The 25,406-nt window shown below is 37.0% G+C and overlaps 1 protein-coding gene across 4 annotated transcripts in view; it reads left to right on the forward strand.

The window, feature by feature from the left end:
* Window positions 1-25,406, forward strand: part of PTPRK (protein tyrosine phosphatase receptor type K) — a 304,874-nt gene that overhangs the window by 38,784 nt on the left and 240,684 nt on the right. For all 4 annotated transcript variants that reach the window (XM_030944646.1, XM_030944647.1, XM_030944648.1 and 1 more), the window contains exon 3: window positions 6,648-6,919. In XM_030944646.1, the coding sequence (XP_030800506.1) occupies window positions 6,648-6,919 (272 nt within the window). The remainder of the gene's footprint in view (window positions 1-6,647; window positions 6,920-25,406) is intronic.

Raw genomic sequence — 25,406 nt, forward strand, 5'->3', positions numbered from 1 at the left:
ATTTTCTTGTTCTCATGGAATTAAAGGAGTCATGAGTGATATTAGTATCAAGCCAGTAGTATGATAGTTGTAAATACAGGTAAAGTGTTATGCTGCCCATGATATTAATTCTTTGGCTGATTTGATGCTGTTTTTGTTTGCCTTGCCCGGATCAGTGCTGCCAGGCTGTGTCCCTGTTGCTTGACCTCCGTGGGTGTGGTTAATGGGGGAATCTCAGTTGCATGACCTTGGTGTAGAGCAGGGCTTTTGGCATCAGTAAGTACAGCCTGGAGGGCAGGACACCTTTTCTCCTCCTGTGAAATTGCAATGTCAGTGTGAAATTGATGAATTGATGAGCTCTTGCAGTCCATGAGGCTAAGTTTCTGTTCAAACTGAGTGAGTACTCTGCTTTTATTTATACAGTGTAGCTTAATAAACTGCTTTGGGTTGGTTCTTTTAATAATTCTCATTTTCTTTTGGATGTAGGAAACCCCCCAAAGGATTTGCATTTTCCAGAAAAATTTCCCCTGTCTGTAATGTGTTTTTTTGTTGTTATTTTTAATCTCTGTAGTAAATTCAGTCTTATCTTGACTTGCATTTGAGTTGTGGTGCCTTGGAACTGAGCTAGGCAATGAAGTTGAAATTCATGATCCTCATTCACCCCCGCTTTCATTTTGACAATCTGTAAAGAACTTGAAACAAGCCTTCAACAGTTTGAGTCTTGTATAGGGAATGATATTGTAAACAAGTGAAGTAAGCGGAAAAATACCTCTGAATTGTAGCCATCTGAAGAAATTTTGGAGAAATCTAGTGTTGTTTACACCAATAACATGATTTTTGAATTTTTTAGAATGAAAGAAGGTAAAAGCAGGATATAACTATATTTAATACTTTAGGTGTGTATCAAATAATTTATCTTAAGTATATTGTAGTGTTACAAAGTAACATTTTTCTCTAGACATACTTCTTAAGGGGTATCCTTAACTGATGGTGCAGGACACTAAAATTAAAAACCCTAACAATGACTCTCGTTTTTCTTCATAATTTCTTTAGGATTTTTTTTTCCTGCCCTAGGGTTGTAGACCTTTATTATATGTTGGGTAATGGAGGGCACAAGGCTATAATGGTTTGAGGTTTTATTAAACTCAAGCGCATGGGGGTTTACCTGGTGTATATTTAATGTATTTATAGGCTTTGTTTTTTTTTTTTCTTTTGAAAAGAATATCCTCCTTGCAAGCAGAAAAATTTAAGAGCTTTTGACTTTTTATAATTAGCCTTTTTTTTTGCTTTCTTGCACATTACAGAAACACAAGTAAAGGGCTGTCTCAAACTGTCATGGGGAAGGTATTCTCCGAAAAACAAAACAGGCATGAATACTACTGCATGTGAAATATAATTTTCTGTGAATTAATATAGATGTTTCTGAACTTTTCTTTGCAGTGTGCTTCCAGTGGCAAGCCTATTTCTCTATTTCAATGTGTGTTCTTTGCCTGCAGCGTCTCATAAATGTTGCCCAAAATGTAATCAGTGTCTATGTTACACAGTCATTATTAAAAGATAAAAAGGTCACATAGTCTCGAGCTTTAGGATAAGACACAGGAGTGCCTGGACTCTCCACTTTGTGTAATTGACATTGCTATTCACAGGCAGAGAAATTGCCACAGTATGTCCTCAAAATGGGGGTGGTTTGATAGTTAGTTCTTCTTTGGAGAAAAGAGGATTTGTAGGAGCTGAAGACCAGCCTGCTGAAAATGACAAGTTTCACACTTCAAATACAAACCTGTTTTTCAGGAAGCAAGGAAGTGAGAGAAAATAATTTGATCAGGAAACTGCTTTGTCACATTGGTACCTTACAGTGGGCACACTTTATTTTATATAAGGACTTTTTAAAAAATCTTGGTATGATTTCTTAGCTTCGATTAACTGCAAGGTGATAGGACAGCTTGGTTTTCAGTAGGGAATAAACCTAAGACTTTTCACAATTAATTAGTTAAAGAATTCATTTATTCTGGAATGATCTGTCCTTGCCACTGAACTAGGACATCAAGTTTAATGCTTATCAAAACAAATAAAAGGCAGTGAAAACTATGAGGTATATACAGCTAGGTTCAATAACATGGCTCAGGGAAAGTCTAGTAGCTCTTACTTTACAGCTGTGTAGATGCCTTTTAGCAAGTTCATGACTTAAATGCCAAATTGGCATAAAAATCTTCCTGAAAGACTGATCCTAAAGCTGAACTGTTTGCATGAACTTGGTCAAATCTTAGGAGGCAGTGCCATTTAGCTGTTTCATAGTCTGATGTTTCTGTTTTGTGTGGGAGAGAATTGGATTGACCTTTTACATCAGGAATAACATTAGAGGCTATTAAGTGGTAGATAGATAAAAGGCACTTCAGAGAAGAAAAGCTAAATGAGAGGTTGGAGTTTGATTTGGAAAAATCTAAACTACATTTAAGTAGAAAAAATTAACACTTAAGCTTCCTGGGGGAGAGAGAACATATTTATGAATTTTAAAGATTGTAAATTGACAAGAATGGAGAAGATTCTTCTGGGAATTACTGGAAGAAGGATGAAACATCATCACTGTCAAACTGCAAGAAGAAAAATTTTCAAGAAAAATGTTATCGATATGTTGTGTGGATTTTGTAACTGCACTAACTGGAAGAGTAACTGAAGACATCATGCTGGAGCATAGTAAAAAATAGGGAGTCAAAGAAATATTTAAGAGCAATGGATCTTTGCCCAGGCAAAAATGATGACTTTAGATACTTTTCTTCTTTAGTTTCTTTGCAGCATCATCCAAATATGAAATTTGCCTTTTCTGTCTTTTAAGAAGAAAAAATGAAGTTCTGCTCATTCTCCATTGCTCCAAATATGTTGACTTGGTTTTTGTTTTTTCTTTTTTTTTTTTTTATTAATTTACTTTAATTTTTTCTTTTTTACCATTTTGGGATTTAATGGAGTAACTCACTTGCAATTGACTTCCTTCTTGTAAATCTTAGTGGAAACAACATATGTTAGTGTGTTTTTCCTTCCTTGTTTTCAAGGGATGTGGGTGTATACCGTGTTTTATATCTGCTTGTGCTTGACCTTGTTAGGCCAGTAACAATGGGAAAAAAAATCATGGAGCCTGGCTCTACTGGGATTTAATAATGCACTTAGTACTAGTGCTAGCTAGCTGCTCTTTACCTTTCTGGGCACTGTGGTGTGTTGACCTTGGCCAGTCCATCACCCTGCCTTTTTTGGTCCTTTCCTCAGCAGTACAAGGGGAAAAATAGTGTGGGCAACCTCATGGGTTGAGACAAAGACAAGGAGATCACTTATTTTGCAAATCACCAGTTACTGTCAAAGACAAAACAGGTTCATCTTGGGGAAAAATTAACCAAATTTCCACCCCATCACAGGGGGATGGGAACTGGGTGCTGCAGTCAGTCCATTGCACTTGGTGTCTGCTGCTCCTTCCTCCTCACCCTGTGTCCCTGCTCCAGGCTGGAGCACCACTGAGAATAGTTAGCTGTAACACTTGCTCTAACCTCTCACTGAAAATCTCAAACATTTAGGTAATATTGGGAATTAATGAGATTGTGAGCAGTTCCCTTGTTTATACTTTGCATTTTTGCCAAGTCCAATAATATTTTAAGATATTATGAAGATTGTGCAATAATATAATTATTAATAACTAATACTAAGGTATTGCAAGCATATATAAATGGGGGGAAACTCCTAATTCTTTAAATTCTATTGAATTTCTTTACAAGTAAAGAATGACTTTCTTAGGAAAGGTGAAAGAAAATATTTTGTATGTTTTCCAAAGATATAATTTTGCTGTACAGTTTACTCTGGCATTGGCTTCTGACGTTCTTGGAGTAGGTAGATGTCTGAGAGGGGAGCAGGGTTTGTACATTTGTGGAATACAGCTGCTAAAGTTTAAAAAAAGGAGGAGAAGGGAAGTAGTTTGCAAGAAGCTGAACAGATGCTTGGGCTTTGTGATAAATGGTCTATGAATGCTGTCTGGAGCATTTTATGAAGTGCTGTAGGACTAACATGTAGATAGATGTATCCAAATTCACTGCTAAGTATTTTTAAATGATGAAAAATGAGGTTGAGAAAGTGGAGTACTAGAAAATATGTTGATATGTTAAAAATGTATGTTGAAGCTTCCAAAGGCTATAGCAGATTCCCTTACTATAGAAACAAGATCTTTAAATACTTCTAGTTTATTTGTCGCAATTTGAGTTGGCTTTTCTTTTCCTTACAGTGGTTTTATCTCGAGAGAAATTGAGAGAAACATTTTTAAAAATCTGCAAAAGTTGATTGTTATATTCTAGTTCTTCCTTTTCCCTCTTCTCCCCCAAAATTCACTTTCAGAAAATGTGTGGAGGGTTTATCTTCTTCAATAGATAAATCCTCCAACATCTTCTTTCAATTTCTTTAGAAATGTTAGAAATGATTTTTTGGTTTTTGGAAAGACTGAGTTGCTTTTCATGTATTGCTTAAAAATATTTGGAAGATAGAAGTAGCAAAGGCAAAGAGGCAATTTAGATGGCCATGGACAATTAGTGCTAGGGAAGCAGTCTGTAATTTTTTGCTGAACATGTTCAGTTTTCCAACTCTTATGTGGAAGGAAAAACCCCAAATTGCTGATGTACAGCCTCCTCCTGCCACATGTGTAGTATTCAGTAACAAAACTTTTGAAAATCTCATTCTCTAGTCTGATGATCAGGTGCTTATAGGAACATAAGTATTACTAAAAGAGAGATTACAAACAAATATATTATTAAGCTTATTTTAATAAACAATCATATCATAATAATAAATAAATAATAATTTATTGTATTAACTTTATTCTAGAGTCAAGGGGCATAAAAATTGCACACCGGTGGATGTGGTTTACAAACAGTTTCTCAGGCAGTCATCAACCGATACTAGATAATAATCTTTAAAGACTTAAAGTACTAGCAAACCTAAATAGTATAATAAGATTCCTTTGTGATTTTATAAATGGCTATTAATGATGAAGAAATAACCAGGAATTGCTACTTTACCAAATTCTTCAATAGAAAAATAAATAATGGATTCTGCATGGAATTCTAAATGTGAACTAGTTGTTTATATTACATTATAGTAGTTTTCTTTAAACCCTCTTTTAAAGATGACTACTAAAAATATAGATTTCAATGCACTGTGCTTTAATAAGAACAGATTTCATTCTATAGTATTTATTTTTTTTTCTGAAGTTTTTTTAGCAGAGACTTGCTTTACAGGCTAGTAAATTAGCATCTAACACAGATGATTTAATCCATGTACATAAATTTTCATCTTTTCCTGAGCAACAGCTTGTGAACAGTTTTCAGAATGCCTGATACAACTGTTTAGGACATAAGAGAACACGATAGTTCCTTGTTGTCTAAAAATCAAAGACTAAGATTTGACATATAAAATTATAATAACTTATGTAAATGTACTTCACCAGTATTTTCACCAGTATTCATGTACATACTCCCAGGACTTCTGTGAGACTACTCATTTGGGCAAATGTTCACAAATCCATTATTTTTTTTTTAGTTCCGGTCAAGTTTTTTCTCTATTTTTTGATAGTTTTAACCTGAACTTTCCTCACAAGAAAAGGCTCTTTATTGTGATGCTCTTTAGGACTGAAAGTAAAAGGAAAATCTGTCAACAGAAAGATTCTGGAATCATTAAGCAGATGGGTAGGTAAATTTAGGGTAGGAAACTTTGCTGTGGCAATGATTCAGTCTGTGTGTTGAATTGGATTTTCTCACTTGGTTGGGACATTCAGGCTGGCATACCCTGTCTAGCAAGCTATCTTCTGTTGAGATCACTCACTAGCTTGTACCAGGTCTGGAGTTGTCTTGAAGAAATGGATCAGCTCCGGGCTAGGTTAGAGGTAGCCTGTCTTTACCATCCATTCTTCATCCATTCTGAGTCATTATTACTGCCTGTTCAACATGTTAAACATATGTTTTCCACTTTCTGCCTTTGTAGCTAGACAGGCACAGCCTGCTTGTCCTGTGTATATTTGTCATACACATTTGCAAGATTGACACTTTTCTAGCTGTAGAAACTTTGTTATCCCCTTAAATCCGTTGGCAAACAGAGCAGCAAACAAAAGTTTTCCAAATAAATTTGTCTTGATGTCCTAAGTCAGCTATTTTCATTGCTAATATATCTCAAATTCAAGTTTGCCTATTTTTTGGGTAGAAAAGGATGTTACAAAGCTGCCTAGAGGAATGTGGACCTTACTTTTTATTTTATTTTCAGAAAATCTGTTGAGCAAGTTGAGAGAATTTTGGCCCCAGTAACCTCAGAATAATGATGATCCTTTACTTTTGTTATTTTTTTCCCCCATTTGTGATATTTGTGATCATGTTTCCAATTATCTGATCCTAAAACAAGAAAAAGTTTGTAGGTGGAGACTTCTAGAAAGATCCTTGAAGATATGTGATATCTTCTGTAGGTACTACTTCAGTCATGTGTCTAGCCATATTATTGATTGTTAGATTTCATGCCACTTGAATTTTAAGGTTTCTGAGATAAGAAAACCTATACATTTCATCCTTTTCACAGTGAACAATCAGTTTCTTAGTATTTATCTTTTTCTTTAATACCACTTTTTTTTTTTTTCCCTTTCCCACTCCCTTTCTTAGGATCATACATGATAGTGATTTCATCAGACCATGACCCTGGAGAAAAGACTCGACTTCAGCTTCCAACAATGAAAGAAAATGATACTCACTGCATCGATTTCAGCTACCTTCTGTACAGCAAGAATGGAGGAAACCCAGGCACTTTGAACATCCTGGTTAGGGTGAACAAAGGACCACTGGCTAATCCCATCTGGAATGTCACTGGTTCCACTGGCAAAGACTGGCTTCGAGCAGAGTTGGCTGTCAGCACTTTCTGGCCCAATGAGTATCAGGTAAGCTTGCAATAAATTCACACCTCTTTATAAAATTTCCTGCAAGGTCCTATCCACTTTGTGTTGTTTTGATCTGTTCTGATGGAGTGTTCTCCCAGTGTCCTCAAGTGAAGCGTTCCATTCAGTATAAATAATTGTATGGGAATGGATATTTTTTTATTGCAGGTGATTGTCCAAAGTTATCTGTTATTGTATAATAGGAGAAAAAAAATTAGTTGGAAAAAAGCCTTGTTAAAGGAAATGGTAAGGTTAAAGTCCAGGAACATCAAAAATTATAAACTCCCAGAAATAAATTGCCTGAGCAATTGTAATTTGTACTTGTCTTCCCTCCTCTTTTGTGTATGCCTGTGTTACTGTGTCTAATTACATGACCGTAGCTGTGTTTTTTTCCACATGACATTTGCTTCATTTGCTGTGCAGGCAGAATGGTGCTCACCTAATGAGCAGCTGTTCAGGATGTGTTTTTTTCCTCTTTGCTTGCTATGGGACAAAACCACCTGCAGTGTAAGCCTGTTGTTTGGAGGGAAAGATTGTTTTGTTATTACTGGATGCTGTTATTTCATTTGTTTGATTAACCTGAGAAAGTACCTGCAGCTGTTTTGCTCAGTGGGTATTTTGTGTGAAGGATGAATCTCATACATGGCCATTTTTGTTCTGGCATCTAGGAGTGGGGAAGAGTTGGATTACACGTGCTCACCTGAGTTGTTACATCATGAGCCTACAAGCCCCTATCTAAATGTTTGTCATTAGTGCTCTTGCAAACAGATTGGATATCCAGAGTAATTATAAAATGAAAGAAAGTGGCTGCTTTGTTAATGGTTTTGTTGAATAGTGATATTGTAGGAATGTATCTTAAAAGTACTTTTATCTAAATTTTGTTGCAATTTCCCACCATCAAAATAGCATCCATAAACAAGCTTCAGTGCAAGCAGCCCTAAACATATGGTGAAAATGATGTAATTTGCTGTCATTTTTTTGGGTGTTTTTGGGCTTTGTTTCCCTGGTTTTAATGTTTTTATTTATAAAGAAGTTTCATCTACCAGTGGCATTGAAACTGGGTAAAATTTGATTTAAAGTTCTGAAGCCTGGTTCCAAAAGCTCAGCTTTTGAGGAGGTGTTTTATTAACCCTTTTTATGTTGCTAGAGAGTACCATTTGGTGTCCTTAAACAAACCTCGGGAGCCTTCTATAACAGAACAGTAGTGATCAAGTATAGCAGCATAATATGCAGTAAATCAGGTTTCTGCTGACAGATGGCCAGGCTTGACAATGAGATTGGTGGTTGGAGCATTATCTTAGCAACATGGCCATTTTTCACTTGTGTTATAACCTTCACATTATCTCTCCATAGACTCTGCTTAAATTCATTTTTTCCCTTGCTTGGTCATCCAACAGAATATTGAAATCATGTGTAACCCAGTTTATGTTTAAATTAAACATAAGCCTGGAGTAGAACAGGAGGACTGCTAATGCAACCTGCTGTGATTTGTGGCCATCTTGCACAATCGCTTTTATGAACAGGAGGGGAAATCTGTGTCCTATCTATGCACAAATGCCTGTTTGCACAAACAGGGTTAGTTTTTTTTGTGGTTTTGGTTCTTTTGGCTCTTGAAGTTCTGGTTCAACGTTGCTCTTGATAGGTTTTTGTTTTGTTGTGGTTTTTTTTTTTTTAGTTTGAGTTTTTTCCCCCATAGTTTTCAGTTGAGTTATTCTTTGCAATGGAAATATTTTTTCATTTTTCTCATAGGAGTTCCATGCTGTACACTTGCAGCTTGTGATCTTGGCACTTCTATCTACCTGTTGGTCAATGAGTTTAGCTAGCACTGAGGAAAATAAGCACTGGTTTCTATAACAAGAATTGGAATTGGATCCTTGCCTGTACAAGCAAGGTTACTGCTAAAGATCACTGCTGAGCACAATTGTTTGCATGTACTTTGTTACAATCTGGTTAACTTCACTGCTGTTTCCTTCACTTTTAAGTGAGGGAGGAGAGTAGAGATTATCAGGGGCTGAATAGCACAGGTTGCTCTCTCATGTGGTGACTTGGAGGTTAGTAGCATGGCCAGGTAGGTTGTAATAGCAAGAGTGTTGCACCTTGGCTAATTAGCTTCTAAACAGCATTTCTGTACTCTGCTGTGCTCTGTTGAAACATTACTGCTTCCTGTTCAAAACTAGCACAATGTTTATGCATGTCACTGTAGTTTATTCAGTTTACGCATTTTTGGATGAATTTAACACTTCCTTTTACTCACAGGAATATATTATTCAAATAATCCATTTCCTTTGCTTTCTTTACCTGTATTCTTCTGGGCATTTATTTATATATTTAGTTTCTGACAAAACATAGCACAGTTTATTATAGTAGCTTTAGTGGATAAAAGTTTTTATCTAGTTTTGTACCCTGTCTCTGCTGGCAGATAGCAGTGGAAGCTTGTAGAAGAGCTCAGGAACAGGACAAGCTCAACATGGTTGTACCTTTCCCAGAATACACTTCCAGCCTTGAGCATATATGCTACTCAAGAACTTTGAGCTTAAGAAACTAGGTGGTGCCTTTCTGTCTTCCTGATAGTATTTATTTTTTGCAATACTTTAAGCTTCTAGTGTCTACAGTGTACATGACAAGAAATTCTGATGTAAATTCCACTCTAGGACTATTCCTGGGGTTTTCTGCAAGCCTGGGGCCGGTAATTCTTCAGTTGTCATATTTTGCACTCAGGGAGTTTCAGAAGTCCTGTAATGATGCAATCTGTCTCCTGTCTCCTGCTAGCAAGGCATCTGCAACCACTGTTCTGCTTGTTTAACATGTGGATGAACTCTCAAAGAAAGGGGTTTGATTAGACAATCTCTTGGGATCAAAGTTGATTTGATTTTGGTACTTGTTAGTTCTGTAATCTTTTTCTTATCACTCTGTTGGAAATATGCTACCTTTGACCTGCCTCAAGTTTGCTTCAAAAGAAAACTATTTTGGGATTTTAGTTTAAAATTTTTAAGTGACTAGGAGTTTTGTCTCATTGTTTTCTTTGTTGGTTATTACTGTAATTAATTTATTTCAGTTGAGATGTTTATTCCTGTTTGGATGAATTGTTTTGTCTAATGCTTCTGTTCATTTCCCCAAGTTCTCTCCTGCTTTGCACAGTAGGGGTTATCTGACTACTGAGGACTGTCTCTTCCTTTCTGCTTCTGTCATTTTTCCACTTCCCTTGCTACCTATGTCATCCCTTTTCAGTTTAATTTTGTTTGTGGTATGCTTGATTTTTTTTTTAACCACTGTCTCCCAAAAGTCTCTGTTTGCTGTTTTTGTATGGTCTCCCCCTCACCCTCAGCAGATTTGTTTTGCTTGCCCAGGATCACATCTGTGGTCACTCACATATGAGGTCCACAGTGAAATGTGAATCATGGGCTTTTCGGTTTGGTTTTATATTACATAGCTGATGTTTATATCAGAAACTGGTAAGTAAACTCTTGACCCAGAACCATAAATTTCAAACATGTAAAACACCAATTACTTGATTTCTTTAAAAATTCACTATACAGTAGTGGTGCTCTGTTGCTTAGCAAATGTGCTGGATGGGATACTGGCTTCATAGCAGTGATGTTGCACCTGGAAGTATAGCTACCAAAGTAAAAATACTGAACTGCACTGAGGAGGTCTTTAATCAGTTCTGAAATACTGCAGGAAAATGCTGGAAAGCCAAATAATTTTCTTGCAGAATTGAGAATCCTGATTTGGATCATTAATTTGTTCTTTCTTACAATACTGATGATTTATTGGATTTGCAAAATTTTAAATTGCTCAAAGATCTTGGAAAATTACTTTCCTTTATGATCTTGAAAGGTCTTGGAACTGTAATAGAAGCATAACAGGAGGATGGTAGACTGAGGATTGAGTAATAGTGTGTACAGTTGGGCCATATGCCACATAAGGTAGGAAACAGATTTCTTGTGAAATACAAGCATTTGTTGCCTTTTTGGATATCAGATCACTGTTCTGAACTCGTAGACATGTGAGACTCTAAACAAGCTGCATGCAGAAAAATTTGGGAAGACACGGGCTTAGATGTGGTTTAGTCATTTGGTATACTGAGGAGGGAAACCACAAGTGAAATAGAAAGTATCTGTTTAGAACTGAGTTATAGGCCAACTTTAGAAGAAACTCACCCTCCTAAACTCCAACTTCCTATTTATAGGACAAAGGTCCTTTTTTTTATATATGCACTTTACCCTCAAAATACTATCCAACATCAAAAAAGTACAAAAATTTATTTTAAAAACCCCAGCAACATTCCAAAGGACTGATATTTTCATAGGCTTTTATTCAAAATATTCTGGAATACAGAAAATTACTGATAATAATACCAAAGACACACTATATAAATAAATATTGGAGCTAGTGTAATAGTCAGGAGAACATTTAGGGGTTTAGAAAGTGTTTCTGATGAGAAAGAACTAGTTGAATGTAAGAATGTAATATGAAAGTGCTTTTCCTGAAAATTTTGAGCAACACTGCTAAGCAGTCAGCCAGTTAACGTTACAGCTCTCTGTATCAGTCTTGGATGCTCAGTGGCAAGACAGTGAAAATTGTCTGATGGAAATCTCATCATGAGGAATTCAGGGGCAGAGGAGAGTCATTTGTAGCTGTGTGAGAGGCAATGCTGAAGTAGACTAAGTTATCTGGCCTGGGAAAAGATCCAGTTTAGAGGAATATGATAGAATTATGCAACATCCTCACTAATGTGAAGGGGAATCCTCTTCTGGTTCAAGAATTAGGGGCCTTTTTGGTCTGGTGGGTAAACCAGACTGAAAATGAGAATGGATGTTGGTCACACGGCAGGATTTAGACCCATGAATGTGCCTGACAGAAATATGTTGTGGATTCCCAGCCTTCTGCACCCCCAAGTCAATGTGTGCTTACTTTCTTTCTGGATTCCTAAATGTAATTTAACTTTTATTCTGTGGTTATTTAAACCAGTTTGGTCATATTTTGTGTAAATTTTGTCTGGCTGTAGAAATAAGACCTAACTTTGTCTGCCACTACCACCCATTTCTCTTGGCTCTTTTCCCCTTACCACTTCCTTTCAATCTCACTTGGGGTAGCATAATATTTTAGAATTTTTAAAATTGAAATTTAAAATTAAACCTTTTAAATTATTCAAGTTTCTAAAGATTCTCAGAAATAAAGTATGAACTGGAACTTTATGGAGGGTGATTGGTGTTTCATTCTACCAGAGATATAAAAATTGTTTCTTAAAATAGAAAAGAGTGTTAGTAAAAGATAGGTAAGCTGTATAATTACAGAAATCTAAGGTAATACTGAATAAACTGAGAGGGTTTTTTTTCTTTAAACTTGGAACAGCTTGTGTTTACAGGTACTATAAGTCACTGAAATGTTTCTTGTGTAGGTGCATCCTTCTTTAGCACTCTTTTTGGGGAATAACTCCATTGAGAATGCTTTGTGGCTTTTAAGAGTTTAAGGTGACCGTCAATAAGCTATTTTGTTTCTACTTCATTACTGCGCAATGAAATGGCTTATATGTTTAGTTCCTTTGTCTGTCTTCTTTCCTTCATAGTTTTCACCAAATGAAAGCACTTTGAACTGCCTCACTACTTACCACTATCGCTAATGTTTGAAAATATCTCCAAAGAGGAATGATGTTGCTTTCTCATCAGAAACACTTTCTAAACCCCTAAGTGTTCTCCTGACTATTACTCGCTAGGCAGCTCTTAATCAGAAGACTACTTCTTTATATGGTTAATTGAAGAAATAGTTAGAGAAAGTTCATTATTTAAAAAGTCTTTCTTATTGCTTTTCCAAGCCTTGCCAGTACAAACAAAACACCAGTTTTTTTTTAACTGCTAGGATAAACATGAACGTGTGCAAGCATATCTGTCACATTTCTCTCTCAATTCTTCCAAGATATTTATTGATTTGGTGATGACAAAAAAATCCACATAATTTCCAATAGAGTGATTACTGGAACCATTTTAATAATTTAGTTCTGCAGATCACAAAGCACTCACAGCTCTCAAAGGATTTGTACAAGTACTGACTTATTCTAGTATTCAAACTGGGAAACCATAGTGCAGGGAGTGAAAGTGAGCATTGCCCAAACAAGCCTTGTCACAGCTGAAGTGCCAGCATCTAGGTTTTCAGTAACACCATTGGAGACTTCTTGGAAACTCTTTATTTTTTCTTAGAGACAGCAAGCAGGCTTTGACTGTTAGTTCAAGTCTGTGGCATTGTTTCAGCAGGGGATGTTCTGCAGGCCAGCCACAACGTGCTTTCTTTCCTTCCAGAGTTAGCTCATTTATGGGCACAGGAACTTCCTGAGGGATAGGCAAATGGTGGTGATGGGAAAGCAGGTAAATGATGATGATATATGCTGCTGGCCTTTCTCTCACCTATTGTGTTGTCTCCTGCCCACCACCTTTCTTTCTTTATTTAAGAATCTTAAAATTGCCTTAAAGAGATGTATATAACAACTTTCCTAGCTTGGTGGGTTTGAATTTTGTTAGTCTCTTTTGGTGAGACCTAATTTATTATGGGGTCTGCTGCATTAAAAAAAGGGCCAAGCCGATTAATTAGTATCAAAGAATTATTACAATTTAAAATACCAGAAATTATTGTTAATTGGGTAAAATGTGTCAGTCATGTCTAAGTGTGTGATCCAAGCTTTACTTCACCATTGCAAGCAGAGATGGCTCTGCCTCCACAAAACGCACCTAGAACTCCATTCCAGCAGGGGTGTAGAAGAAATGGCTTTGGATGCCTTCATTTTTACAGGCTACAGAGCTGTAGAATCTGAGCAGTTGCTTCTGTTGCTCTATTCTTAGTCCTACAGAAAAACTGAATTCACAGAATTTAGAAGCTGGAGAGTTTTTACTCTGAAAAAAGAGATGTCAGCAGTTTACTCCTTCCTTTTTCCGTTGTTTAAAATTTCCAATATTGTCTTTTCCACTGCTTCTCTTTGTTATATTACAATTTGTAAGGAGCTTTCTTTTGTTCTGCTGTTCTCTGGGTTTCCTTTGCTATGTGTATGATCTGCACTTAAAGGAGAGTAGAAATATTATACTTGAAGTACTGAAGTATTGTAAGGAATTACATAGCTCTACATACAAGACTCTTCAATTCTCTTTCCATCAAATAATGTAGTGCCAACGAGTCTGATGAAGATTTTGACCTTTTTTCACTGTTCCCTGCAAAATAGTGATTATCTTCAGGGTGAAGTGGTGAAAATTTAGTAGATGCTTGGTGTTTCCCAAGGCTGTGAAAGATTTGGAGGTTAGTATGCCATATGAATCTGTGTTATGAATTACCTTAATAATTACCTAAAAATCTTAAGTGGAACAGTACTGGCTGTAAGCTCATGAGTACTTACTTTGAGATAAATATGTAATATTTTTAGCTGGTGCTTAATTTCTGGGGAGATATATGTGACTTTAACCTCAGCACTCTTGCAGGAAACATTCCTTGCCTCTGCAAGGTGGTATGCAAATTTTGTATTAACCTTGATTACCAAGATTATGAAAAGTCTGTAGCATTCTCCTCCCTGTCATACTGCAAGCACTGTCAGGCAGTGAAGTGGAAAACACAGTATTGCTAATCAGCCATCTCTGAGTGCCTGATTAATTTTTTTTTTCCAAAAATACAAGATTGACTTAAATCCTGGTGTGTAAATAAAGAAGTTCTGGATATGGTTCCTTTTGTAGAGATTATTATTTTTTAGGATTTCAGTCTGTAGTGGAAAATCATAATTACTTGTTACATAAGAAGCTTCAGATTTTGTCATATTTTTATCAGCTTCTGCAAGATCCTATCCCTTTCTAAGAAAAATTGTGAATATCACACTATCAAGGAGCTGGCAATGATATACTCTTCCACTTGGCTCTTTTATTCACATGAAAAGCGAAATGAATGAAAGAGGATTATGGCAGAAATCAGTGATATATGCTCGAAGTAGATGGTTAAAAGAAAGCAGAAATTGATAATACTTCCATTTCATTATATGTGTTCTGAAAAGATTGAGTAATGAATTGTGCTCTGCTAGGGGTTTTTGGACTACCCCTAAGTGAAAGAGAATAAAAGAAAAAAATATAATAGTGCAGTATTGAATCATTATCAGAAAGTTCACTAAAATCTCTGTACTTCAAAACTGGAAACCAGTCAGTCTCCAAATTCATGGGCCTTGAAGAGTCAGGGTTTTCAGTTTAAAAGTCTGAACTCATCAATTCAACACTAATAAGATATATTTTTAGGTACTTTTTGCTGTGAAGCATTGTATGCTGCCAGTAGTCTGTATTTTCCCCGACCAACTCCCAAGGCCCCTTTGGGGTTGTGGCTTAACCCCAGCTGGCAGTGAAGTGCCACACGCTCTCTTCATCACTTCCTTCCTAGTGGGATGGGGAAGAGAGCTGGAAGAGCAAAACCAAGAAAACTTGTATGTTGAGCTATAGACAGATTAATAGGTAAAGCAAAAGCTGTGAGTGCAAGTAAAGCAAAACAAGGAGTTAATTCACCATTTCCTATGGGCAGGCAGGTGTTCAGCCACCTTCAGGAAAGCAGGGCTCCATCACATGTAACAAGACTTGGGAAGACAAATGGTACCACTCTGAATGTCCCCTCTTTTCCCTTCTTCTCCCATCTTTATAGGCTGACTATGTTGCCATATTGTGTGGGGTATCCCTTTGGTCATTTGTGTGTGTGGGGAGTCAGATGTTCTGGCTGTGCCCCCTCCCAGCCTGTGTACCCCCCTACTACTTACTGGAGGGGTGGTGTGAGAAGCAGAAAAGGCCTTGGCTCTGTGCAACCACTGCTCAGCAGTAACTAAAACATCCCTGTATTATCAATGCTGTTTCCAGAGCAAATCCAAAACATTGCCATGTTATGAAAAAATGAGCTACTATGAAAAAATGAGCTCTATCCCGGCCAAAACCAGTACAGCTGGAAAAAAAGTAATTCTGAGAGTTATGCAGCTACTTAACTTTCTTTTGTCCTTTTCTGACTTTTGTTATTTAGGGCAAGATGAAATACTCAAGAAGAATTTTTTGAGTATGTGCACACCGTACTATAATGTATTGGTTGTTTTGATAGTTTTATTTAAAATATTTTCTCTTTTTCTAGTGCTAAATGGGGAACAAGCCTGAGGCTTGGAGTAAAGTCAAAAGGTATTCTTCATCCAGACTAGTATGTAATAGGAATCCCATGTTGACTGGTGGTATGACCTCCTCAGAGAGAAATAAGTACCTCGTACCTTTTTAATTCTCTCTGCCCTGCATGTGCTTCTTTTCTGAAGTTTAGACTTTGTTTGAGGTGACATTGGAAAAACAACTGAGATAGTTGCTCTGAAGGAGAAAATAATCAAAATTCAAAGATGGGGGGGAAGTGTATCAGTTTATTTGTGCCAGAATCGCATTCTGATCAAATGTACAAGGTCCATGTATTTAAACAAACCGGTATTGAACTTTCTGCTTTGTCCAGAAGATATTACAAAGCATTTTAAAGTCACCCTCACCCTCCTTGCCCCTCTTACCAGGGTGAAGTAAATTATAACCGTGTTCTGGAAGTTCTGAAACACCATCTGAAGTAGAGCAATTTTCTGGCCCTAAGATAGTGATGGGAAGTTTGCAAACAGGCAATTGCCCTGTGGGAGATAGAGCAATGGCACAGTCAGACAGATAATTCTCCAGGCTCCAAGCCAGAAATGATTGCACTGGTGTCTTTTCAGACATATTATTTTCCTCTTAGAGAGTTCTCTCCGTTCTTCCTAGTCAGTTATGGAACTTCTTCATTATTTTCTTTAAATGTCTTTATATGCAACTCCCAGAAGATCTTAAAAATTGGTATAAAACATTTTGGAGTGGATTTCCTCAGTGAAATATCTTGACTACCTAAAAGTGCAATCTAAGCTTTTTCCTGGTGTTTTTTTTTTTTTTTTTTGGGTTGTTGTTTTTGTTTTTTGGTGTTTTTGTTTTGTTTTGTTTTTTTTTTTTGTTTGGTTTTTGGTGGCCTCAGTGTCTTCTGGAGCCTTTAGTATGTCATCCATGAGACTTTTTCATGTACTGTTAATTTGCTGGAGTGGGTCCTGTAGCTGGAAACCTTGTGCTTTTCTTGATGCATTTGCCAGGTTTACTGCATCGTTCCTTATGTCACAGACAAGCAACAGCAAATGGAATCCCAACAGTGCTGTTAGTGCTGGACAACTGCAAGGCAGAGCAAAGACATGTTTTCCATGCTCATGGAAGGTACAGATTATGTGGACACCCCTGCTAATGCAGAGCAGAAGAATTAATGGGGTTGTTCCAGTATTACTTTACTGACCTGCTGTGGTGGGCACATCGTATTTCTGGGGGTGGTTGTGTGTGCCTGTTTGGTGCTTGTGTGTGACTTACCTCTAGAAATTTCATAATGTAAATTTTTTGTCTAGAGTCAGCTTTTTGGCTTGGGTTACTTTTTTTTCCATAATTGACAGTCTTGCTGTCTTTGCTATGTTCTCCAGGCAGTGAATGTATCTCTCATTATTCAGTAGGTGGTGTCTGTTGGAACAAAATAACTCTCAATTGAAAGTGGTGGTAGCAGTTTGCTGCTATTTATTGAATGAAATTACTTACAAGCAAGGAAAGCATATTTGTTCGATGTGAATGACTATGATAAGCCTTTAAAAAATTTAAATTACACAAGTCCTGTAATTCCAGTCTTACTAGTGTATTGTTGAGTTACTGAAAGAGAAATCAAATATTCGTGGTAGCACTCAACAAGTGGTGGCCTTAAGGCACCAGACAGAACAAGAGAATTTTGTAACTCAGTTGGAGGTATGGATTTCTGGGGGTGTCATCCTGCCACTGATTTTTGTGGATGGGAGAAGAAACAGCAGTTGTGGCAGATCCAACAGCAGACACCTAAAGGATCTTAGGGCTTAAGGCATGTTTAGGGCATTACCAGTCCACCTTGCAAGACATAGAAAACAAGAAGAATGGAATTAGTGATGATACTGCATCTTCCAGTTGTCAAACTTCAGCAGTAAAACACTTTTATCTAGTGTATGTGGCTCCCCCTTGGGTGAGCATTATGCTCATGTCTTGTAACTTTGGTGGGTTTGATCATTAGTCGATTTGGTTGGACCAGATTAGCTTCAGGTATTGCAGTTGGCTGGTTCACTTCACTAGTAGACTTCATCTAAAAATGATAAAAGCCCCCAAGAAACAAAGAAACAAACCCAACCTCCGAACAGCTCAAAACCGAAAAGTCTTCTGTCTTTGTGGACTTCTAGGTAGGAATGGAGAAAGATAGCCTTTGTTTAGTCGGATTTTTTTTTTCTTCTTTCTTTGTGACAATTTAATGATGCACATGCTCAGGTCAACACTCTCATATGAGTTGATCCCCTGTTTTTCCCCCTTTTCTTTTCCACCATGCTTAAGGGGTTGCTGTAAACTTTTGAACCTCCAGTAAATTAATTAAGAAGCAGTTACAACCTACATGTCTGTCTACCCCCGCCTTTTTTTTTTGGGTTACTTTTTATATTCAATATAATCAATTTGTTGTGTGTCTGCATGGCAACTGGTCCTCTCCTTCAGAGGTTTAGTGGTTAAAAGAAAATCAGCCATGAATTGCCGTGTTTATCTTTGATGAATAGAACATTGGTATTTCTCTAATTTTGTTCCCTGTTTCTCTCTCCTGCTATACCCACAGCTGCAGGCAAGCAGCAAAAAAACCACCCTTAACCAAACCCTTCCCTTTTTCCATAATGGTTAGTCAAGGGGATGACAAGTTCTTGTTACTATATTTCTAATGTTTTTTTAATGTAAAACTTAAATGCAGAGTAACAATCTGGTTTTTTTTTGTGGGAGACGCATGAGCCCTTCACATTGATCCCTATACGAGCTGCGTTATTAAACTATTTGTAATATAGTGAAAGCTGTGACAAGTTTTCAAAATATGGTTATGCTTTTTTGATACAGGTTAAAATATCAAGCAGCATGCAATGCATTTCCAGGTTGCTAAACCAAGTTTTCTGTAGCCAGAAGATAAGTTGATGTGTGACTTTACAGAGAAATCAGAACAAAGCTGAAATTTGTTTCGTTGGCACATTTCCCTTTTAACTAAAAATGATACATGTGATGGGATTTGTGTGTATATGAGTGAGCATATGTTTGCATGCGCCTATTTTTTTTACTTTTGTTATTATAAGGATGAAATGAGCCTTAAAGTATAGCTTTATCTTTGTCCCTGCACTTAATTATGAGGTCTTTAACAGCATGTATTCGAACAATAAAATGGAAATTAGCAGCAGCTGTCTGGTTTTCCAAAAAGAGCTGGAACATCAGATGTACTTAGCTTGGTAGCATTGGATTCAGTCTGAATTACAGTTCTGGGTGTTGATTTACTACTATTTGTCCAAAGTATAATGTGTAGCATAACCAATATTTTTCAAAATGCTATGCAAGTAGTTTCAGTTTTGTTTGTCTTGTTTCAGAAATCCTACTGAAATGGAACATGGCATGCATTTTAATGCATTATTTGTTTACATATGTTAGATAAATGTGGCATAGCGCATTGAAACAGAAAAATGTGTTAAGTGGGTATTTTGTCACAACAAAGCAGCTAAATCAGACACGAGCTTTCTTTGGCTGTAGCTTTACAGAACCATTAGTTAGGTTCAACACATTTGAATAAAGAGCTGCACCCCAAATTAAAACTGTTCCCTCCTACCCCCTTTTTTTTCCTTTCCAAAATTTTAGGAGTATGGAATTCACCTCCCACCCACCCCCTTTTTTTTTTCTTTTCTTTCTTCCCTCCATTTTTATTTTATTTTATTTTCTTCTGCCCTCTCCCTCCCCTTGTCCAGGGGCACTGCGTGTGATAAAGTGGTACTGAAAAGTGTGGCTACTTCAGAACCTTGCCAGCTGTGGTCAGATCTACAATGGCAAAGTCTGCTGAAATTCAGGAGTCTTCACTTCTGAAGTTAAAAGAGAGTTTTATTTTGAGCAAGTGTTGTGTCTTATTCTGAAAAAGAAGTGACAGGGTCCGTAGCAGAGACAATAAACTTAGTTTCTTTTACAGATATTCTTAATAATCATGTAGAAGGTTATAATTTTGTTTAGAAGTAAAATCATAACAAAGGAAAGTAATTTGCTCCATCTTAGTTAGATTGTTAATTAAATTGGGAAAACTAGTTTCTCCATTTTAAAATCCAGAATAGTCCAGCCAGTCTACTGTGAAGTTAAAACTGGTTCTGCAAGTCCTATATATGGCTGAGATTCCAGAGCAGTTTCCTTGCTATGAAAGACCTTCAACCAAAGCTCTGCAGAAAGCACCTTGCTAACTAATGTATTCCAAATTCTTGTACTTTTTCAAAAATCTTTTCTGATAAGTTTGAGGGAAGACTTTCGTTTGGGCCATGATGGGAGCAAAGCATAGCACATGAAAAAATAAGTGAATTGTGTTATTTTGCAAATGCAACTTTCTTGATGCAGTTTAACTTCCTTTCTAAGCAGGTTCATGCTGTATCTGTAAAAAATTAAATAAATTACATAATAAAACATTGCAAGCTTTGCAAAGCAAAGTCTGACTATACCACTCAGCAAAAAAACAAAAACAAAGGCTTTTCATTCTGGACTGGTAAGTAGCCAAAGTTTGCTGAAGAATGTGGTGTTTCCCTGCTGGGTGTAGTGGGCAGGGTTGCATAGCCAGAGCAGGAGTGGTTTCAGGATCAGGAGGCTCCTAGGGTCAGCACAGTGCTGCTTTTGATGCTGAGACCTCTGTTTGCTCAGCCTGGGCTGTGTCAAAACTGCCTGGGACTTCTAACTTGATGCTGCACTCAGCAAACCAGTCCTTATTGATTTTTGGGAAACAAAAGGCTGTATTTCCATTTAAGATCAGGGAGGCTGTTTTCTCAGGGCTGACTGGGACAAAAGCTTGCACCAGTGCTGTGTGGAGACTTGGCTTTGCTTTAGGTAGGTTTGTAGCCTCTCTGTTTGGGAAAGGAAGTCTCTGAATCCATGGCAAATGTAAAATGCCTGTAGGGCTTTATTTTTTCTCAGAATTCTGCAGCTGATCACGAAGGGGTAGATTGTAGGGAAGGCTCCAAATGCAGAGCACAAGCTGCTGTAACAGTCAGCAGCAAAGGGTAAAGGTGGGGAGGACAATGGAAAGTTGTCACTTGAGCTGCAACTTCCTGGAACTGGGATATCAGTACAGGGCAAAAGATCTTTCTGGAGGCATCATTTAATGGCATTTAAGTTGCCTCTGGAGAGCCAATGGTGGCAAGAAGTGAATACCCAGAGGTATTTCTAGGGAGAGTTTATTTTTGACAAAAAATATTAATGATTAAATATTTGCTTTCAGAAAATACATGTCAAAGTGAGAATCAAATCTGCTTCCTTAAGTGCAATCAACAGGTTTAGTGTGTTTATTTGCAAAACAAAGCAAAATCCAAAGGAATTAATTTCTTTTGAAATTGGAAGAAAAAAAATCAAGTGCAGTTTTTGTACAAATGTAAAACTAGATCAATTTCAAACCATATAAACTGTGTGAACTATAGGAATTGCAGTATTGTTCGGTCAAATCAATTAATTCCAGAGTGAGAATAGGGCTTGATGCCTCCAAAGATCACACAGGGGAGGTATGCAGCTGCAAATGGAACTCATTTGTGTAGGAGCTCCAAAATGAAATTACTTTTTTCCCCCCAACACTTCTCTGAAAGAGCTAGAGGAAGCGAACTCTGACCATGTGAAAAATGATCCAGGAAAATTTGTCAGTCACAGGAACTGGACCTCTGATTTTCCATTGCTATCATTCATATAGTTTCAAATCAGATTCGTTTACTAAAGAAAATGATTGTGTTTACAGTAAAATGTGGTCTCATTTGACTGCTTCATTTTTATCAGTTCAATTACTGTAATTTTAAATGTAGTAATTTTTCATGGTTTGCAAAGGAGCCTTATTTCAGATCTTAATTGCTTTTCTAAATTCTTCAATTCCATCTAAACATTTTGAATTTGTGTTGATAAGCAATTTATACCCATTTTATTTAATGTTGAAGTTCTTACAGGTATGTCCTCCTCTACTTCCAGAGTGATGATATTTAGTGCATAATTAAACTTCAACATTTAGAGCTATAGAAGTTTCTGTATTTCTGCTCTAATACAATTGGCTACGTAGAGAATTGAAATAAAATTTTGTTGCAAAACTGATAAAGATTACCTGCAGAAATATGCTTAGTATTCAGGAAGGAATATTTTCTAGAGGGTTTGTTTTTGTTTTTTATATACAATATATAAAAGAGTGCTAAATAAATTTGTATTCTAGATGCAACTATGGCATAAAATTTTTCAAGAAGGGATTCATATTCTTCTGAAATTCTCCAGGGAGAATTTTCACACTCTCTAGCTGAAATCAAGTTTAGATCTGTGGGTTTTACTGGTAAATCCAGATGTGGTTATTAGTGGGCTTTAATATGTTTTTGCTTATTGTTGTTTCTTTTGGTGGCTAATGCACCTAAGCTTTGATTTTCTTACTATTAAGATGTATCGGGTGGCTGCCATTGGAGGCAAGTTCCCACATAAAGGTGGGAATAGTGTTTCCTCTTGCTCTTATTACCTTGGCAGATAGCAGTAATTAAAGGCAACTTTAAATATGGTGTTTTAGTTTCTCCTTTAGGTTTTCTTTCCCAAGCCAATTAAAATGAAAAATACCCCTCTATGATCCATCTCCTGATTGTGTGTTGCTGTGTTATCCCTTCATTTCCACCGAGTTCATTGGTAGCTTCATATAGGCAGTATAAAGCACAAAATTACCTAAGATTCAAACCTCTGGCAGCTTTTTTTCTACCTTGTCTTCCATCATCACCTTCTACCTAATTTGAAAATTCATCACCCATATTACAGCATTCAGTATTTTAATTTTATAAATGAATCTTCGCTATTTTTCTCAAAGGAGTAATTTGCTCCTTCATGGTTGTTTCCTTTCCTGTAAATGAGTTGTTGGTATTGTACTGGCTGTAAGCTGCCTTTTCTAAGGATGATTGATGCTGAGCCTGCATGCTAAGGCATGGTGCAGGCCAAGGGAAACATTGGTCCTGAAAACAAGTAACAACTCAGTTTGAGCATGAATTGCTCTGTCTCTTCTGATTAGCAGCAGCAGCTCAGGACATGCATTTCCTGAAAAGGAATGTAAACAGTTTTTAAGAACTGGTCCTTGATAACTGATACAGGTATTTTGTGCACCACTAATCTTTGTCATGTCTTGCAGGCATGTATCTGTCACTGAAATCAGCCTGTTTAGAGTTTTTGGTAACACACATTCAGTATCTATGAGTCACTGTGGCAGCTCTAGGTTGTCAGTGTTATACAGAAAAGAGACTGGGGTCGGTTACCTGAGCATCTTTAACTATAGTTAAAGATGACTTGCATGGGGTGTGTTAGCAAATGGGTCTACTGGTTCTTTCCCAGTGAAACCAAAGTGGACAACTTAGATGTATAGAAACCCAAATCAGCACTAAAGCACAGCCAGAATGCAGCACAGTGTCACTGCTGACAGACAACTAACACTGTGTGGTGGAACTACAAGTTCAAGAAATCCCCAGGGAAGCTCCACTGTAGTAACTGGTGGTAACTGATTTCAGCCTCTCCCATTCAAATTTGTAACACCAGGTTCAGTTTGCCTGACATCACAGTGGAGATGGAGACACAGTTCACACTGGGCCCATCTTAGTCCTTCCAAGGACACAAATATAGATGTAGTGAGAGCAATGAGTAGCTATTTCAGGGGAAAGCTGAAAACCAGGCAATTTCAGGGGAAAACTGAAAAATTCTCACAAGGCTGCAATTGCCCTCTTTTATCTTTAAATCGCTTCCATCAGAAATAAAAGATGATTACTTCCCATGTGTATTTACAATCGTGTCATCTTAGTTCAGGTTATTTTCACTTACTCAAGGGGCCAAGGTGGGAAGGATCTGAGATGACAGTGGTGCTAAACTGAGTTCATCAAAACTGCAAAAGTTTTTACTTTTTGTGTGCCAAAGAGGCAACTGAACTGCAGTGAAAAATCAATTAAATTTCTCAAGGTAAAAGAACCTTTTGATAGATGCGTGGTTTAATTGAACTTCCTAAATAAGAGGAAACATAGCAGTAAAAAGTTTCTGTATCTGTCCATGTAGCTACACTTGTTCAACATGAAATTTCTTCCTCTCCCTCTGATTTCTGAGGGACAAGGCTGTGCTGGCAAATTCTGCATTGTGTAGATAATGATGTACGAGTAAGTAAAGCCTATTGTAGGGATTGCTTTATATTTAGTTATTCGTAAGCACCTGTTATTGAATAGATCTTTATTTAGCTAGTCTTGTTTTAAAATATTATATTTCTGTTCGCTCTTAGCTACTGGTTCTGCCAGAATGCCCTTACCTTGGACTTGTTCATGAACAGCTGTACTGAGTAACTGCATGTAGACAAGATTGCAATCTCTCCTGATGAGTACAAATACATATTTATCCAAGTAGCTGAAACTGTTAACAGATGGCAGATGGAAGTAAAAACATATTGTGTGCACTGCTCCTTCTTTCTGTGCTCTTCCCCCTCCTCTATTTGGGGAAACCTAAGAGAGAATTATCAAGTGTTCTTGAAAAGTGGATGTAACTACTCTGCCAATAAACTTTCAAACACTCTGCTCCCAGCAAAAGACTTTTAATGTTCTCATGCCTTTGCAGAGCTGGAAAATGTTAAATAACAGTTCTGAAAAAAATATCAGAGCAACTCCTTGTCATGTCTTTAGAGCAGAACATAGATATTTGCAAGACAGAATGTCAGTCAGGATTTGAAGTGAGTTTTTTTGTCCATTTGAATAGAGAAACACTGAGTTCTGCTGATGTTATAAAATCTTAAAATACTTAACTTACTGCTCAGAACACTTTTTGCAACATGATTTTCAGGGACTTCTGGAATCTTGAACCCCTAATTATTTTTTGTAAGAAGGGGAAACCTTTCTTCCTTGAAGTGTATTGAGCAATGAGTTCTCCTTAGTCACACTGATCAAAGGGTCACTTTTTTCTGTATCTTGCAGCAGTTAAATTAAATCCTCTACAATTTTGAATACTTGCTTGTCCTTATTTTTCTCTCGTCATATCTATCTCAGAAAAGAACTGGGAAAATATTTTTGTTTCATTTTTGAAGTATGTCTAAGGCCATTGGTCATTTGAAAGTGTAAGTTCTTTTATAATAAGAAACATTTGGAAGGGACTGATGGTGACAGGAAACTGAAAGGACAAATAGTTCTGATGTTTATGGCCATCTCAGTAAGTTAGTTTAAAGTACAGTTAATCAGGATGCATGGGTTAGCTCTCAGAAGTGGAGTTTGAGAACCCTGTGGCTTCCATGTAGTTTTTGTTTTTCTACTGCACTGGGGGATTTGTTTGCTTTCTCTGAAGTGTTTCAGTTTTATGTTACCTTGTTATTGTCTCCCCATAATTTTTAACAGTGGGTTTATGATATGATACTGGAT

The sequence above is a fragment of the Camarhynchus parvulus genome, chromosome 3 (assembly GCF_901933205.1).
Source record: "Camarhynchus parvulus chromosome 3, STF_HiC, whole genome shotgun sequence".
NCBI lineage: Eukaryota > Metazoa > Chordata > Aves > Passeriformes > Thraupidae > Camarhynchus > Camarhynchus parvulus.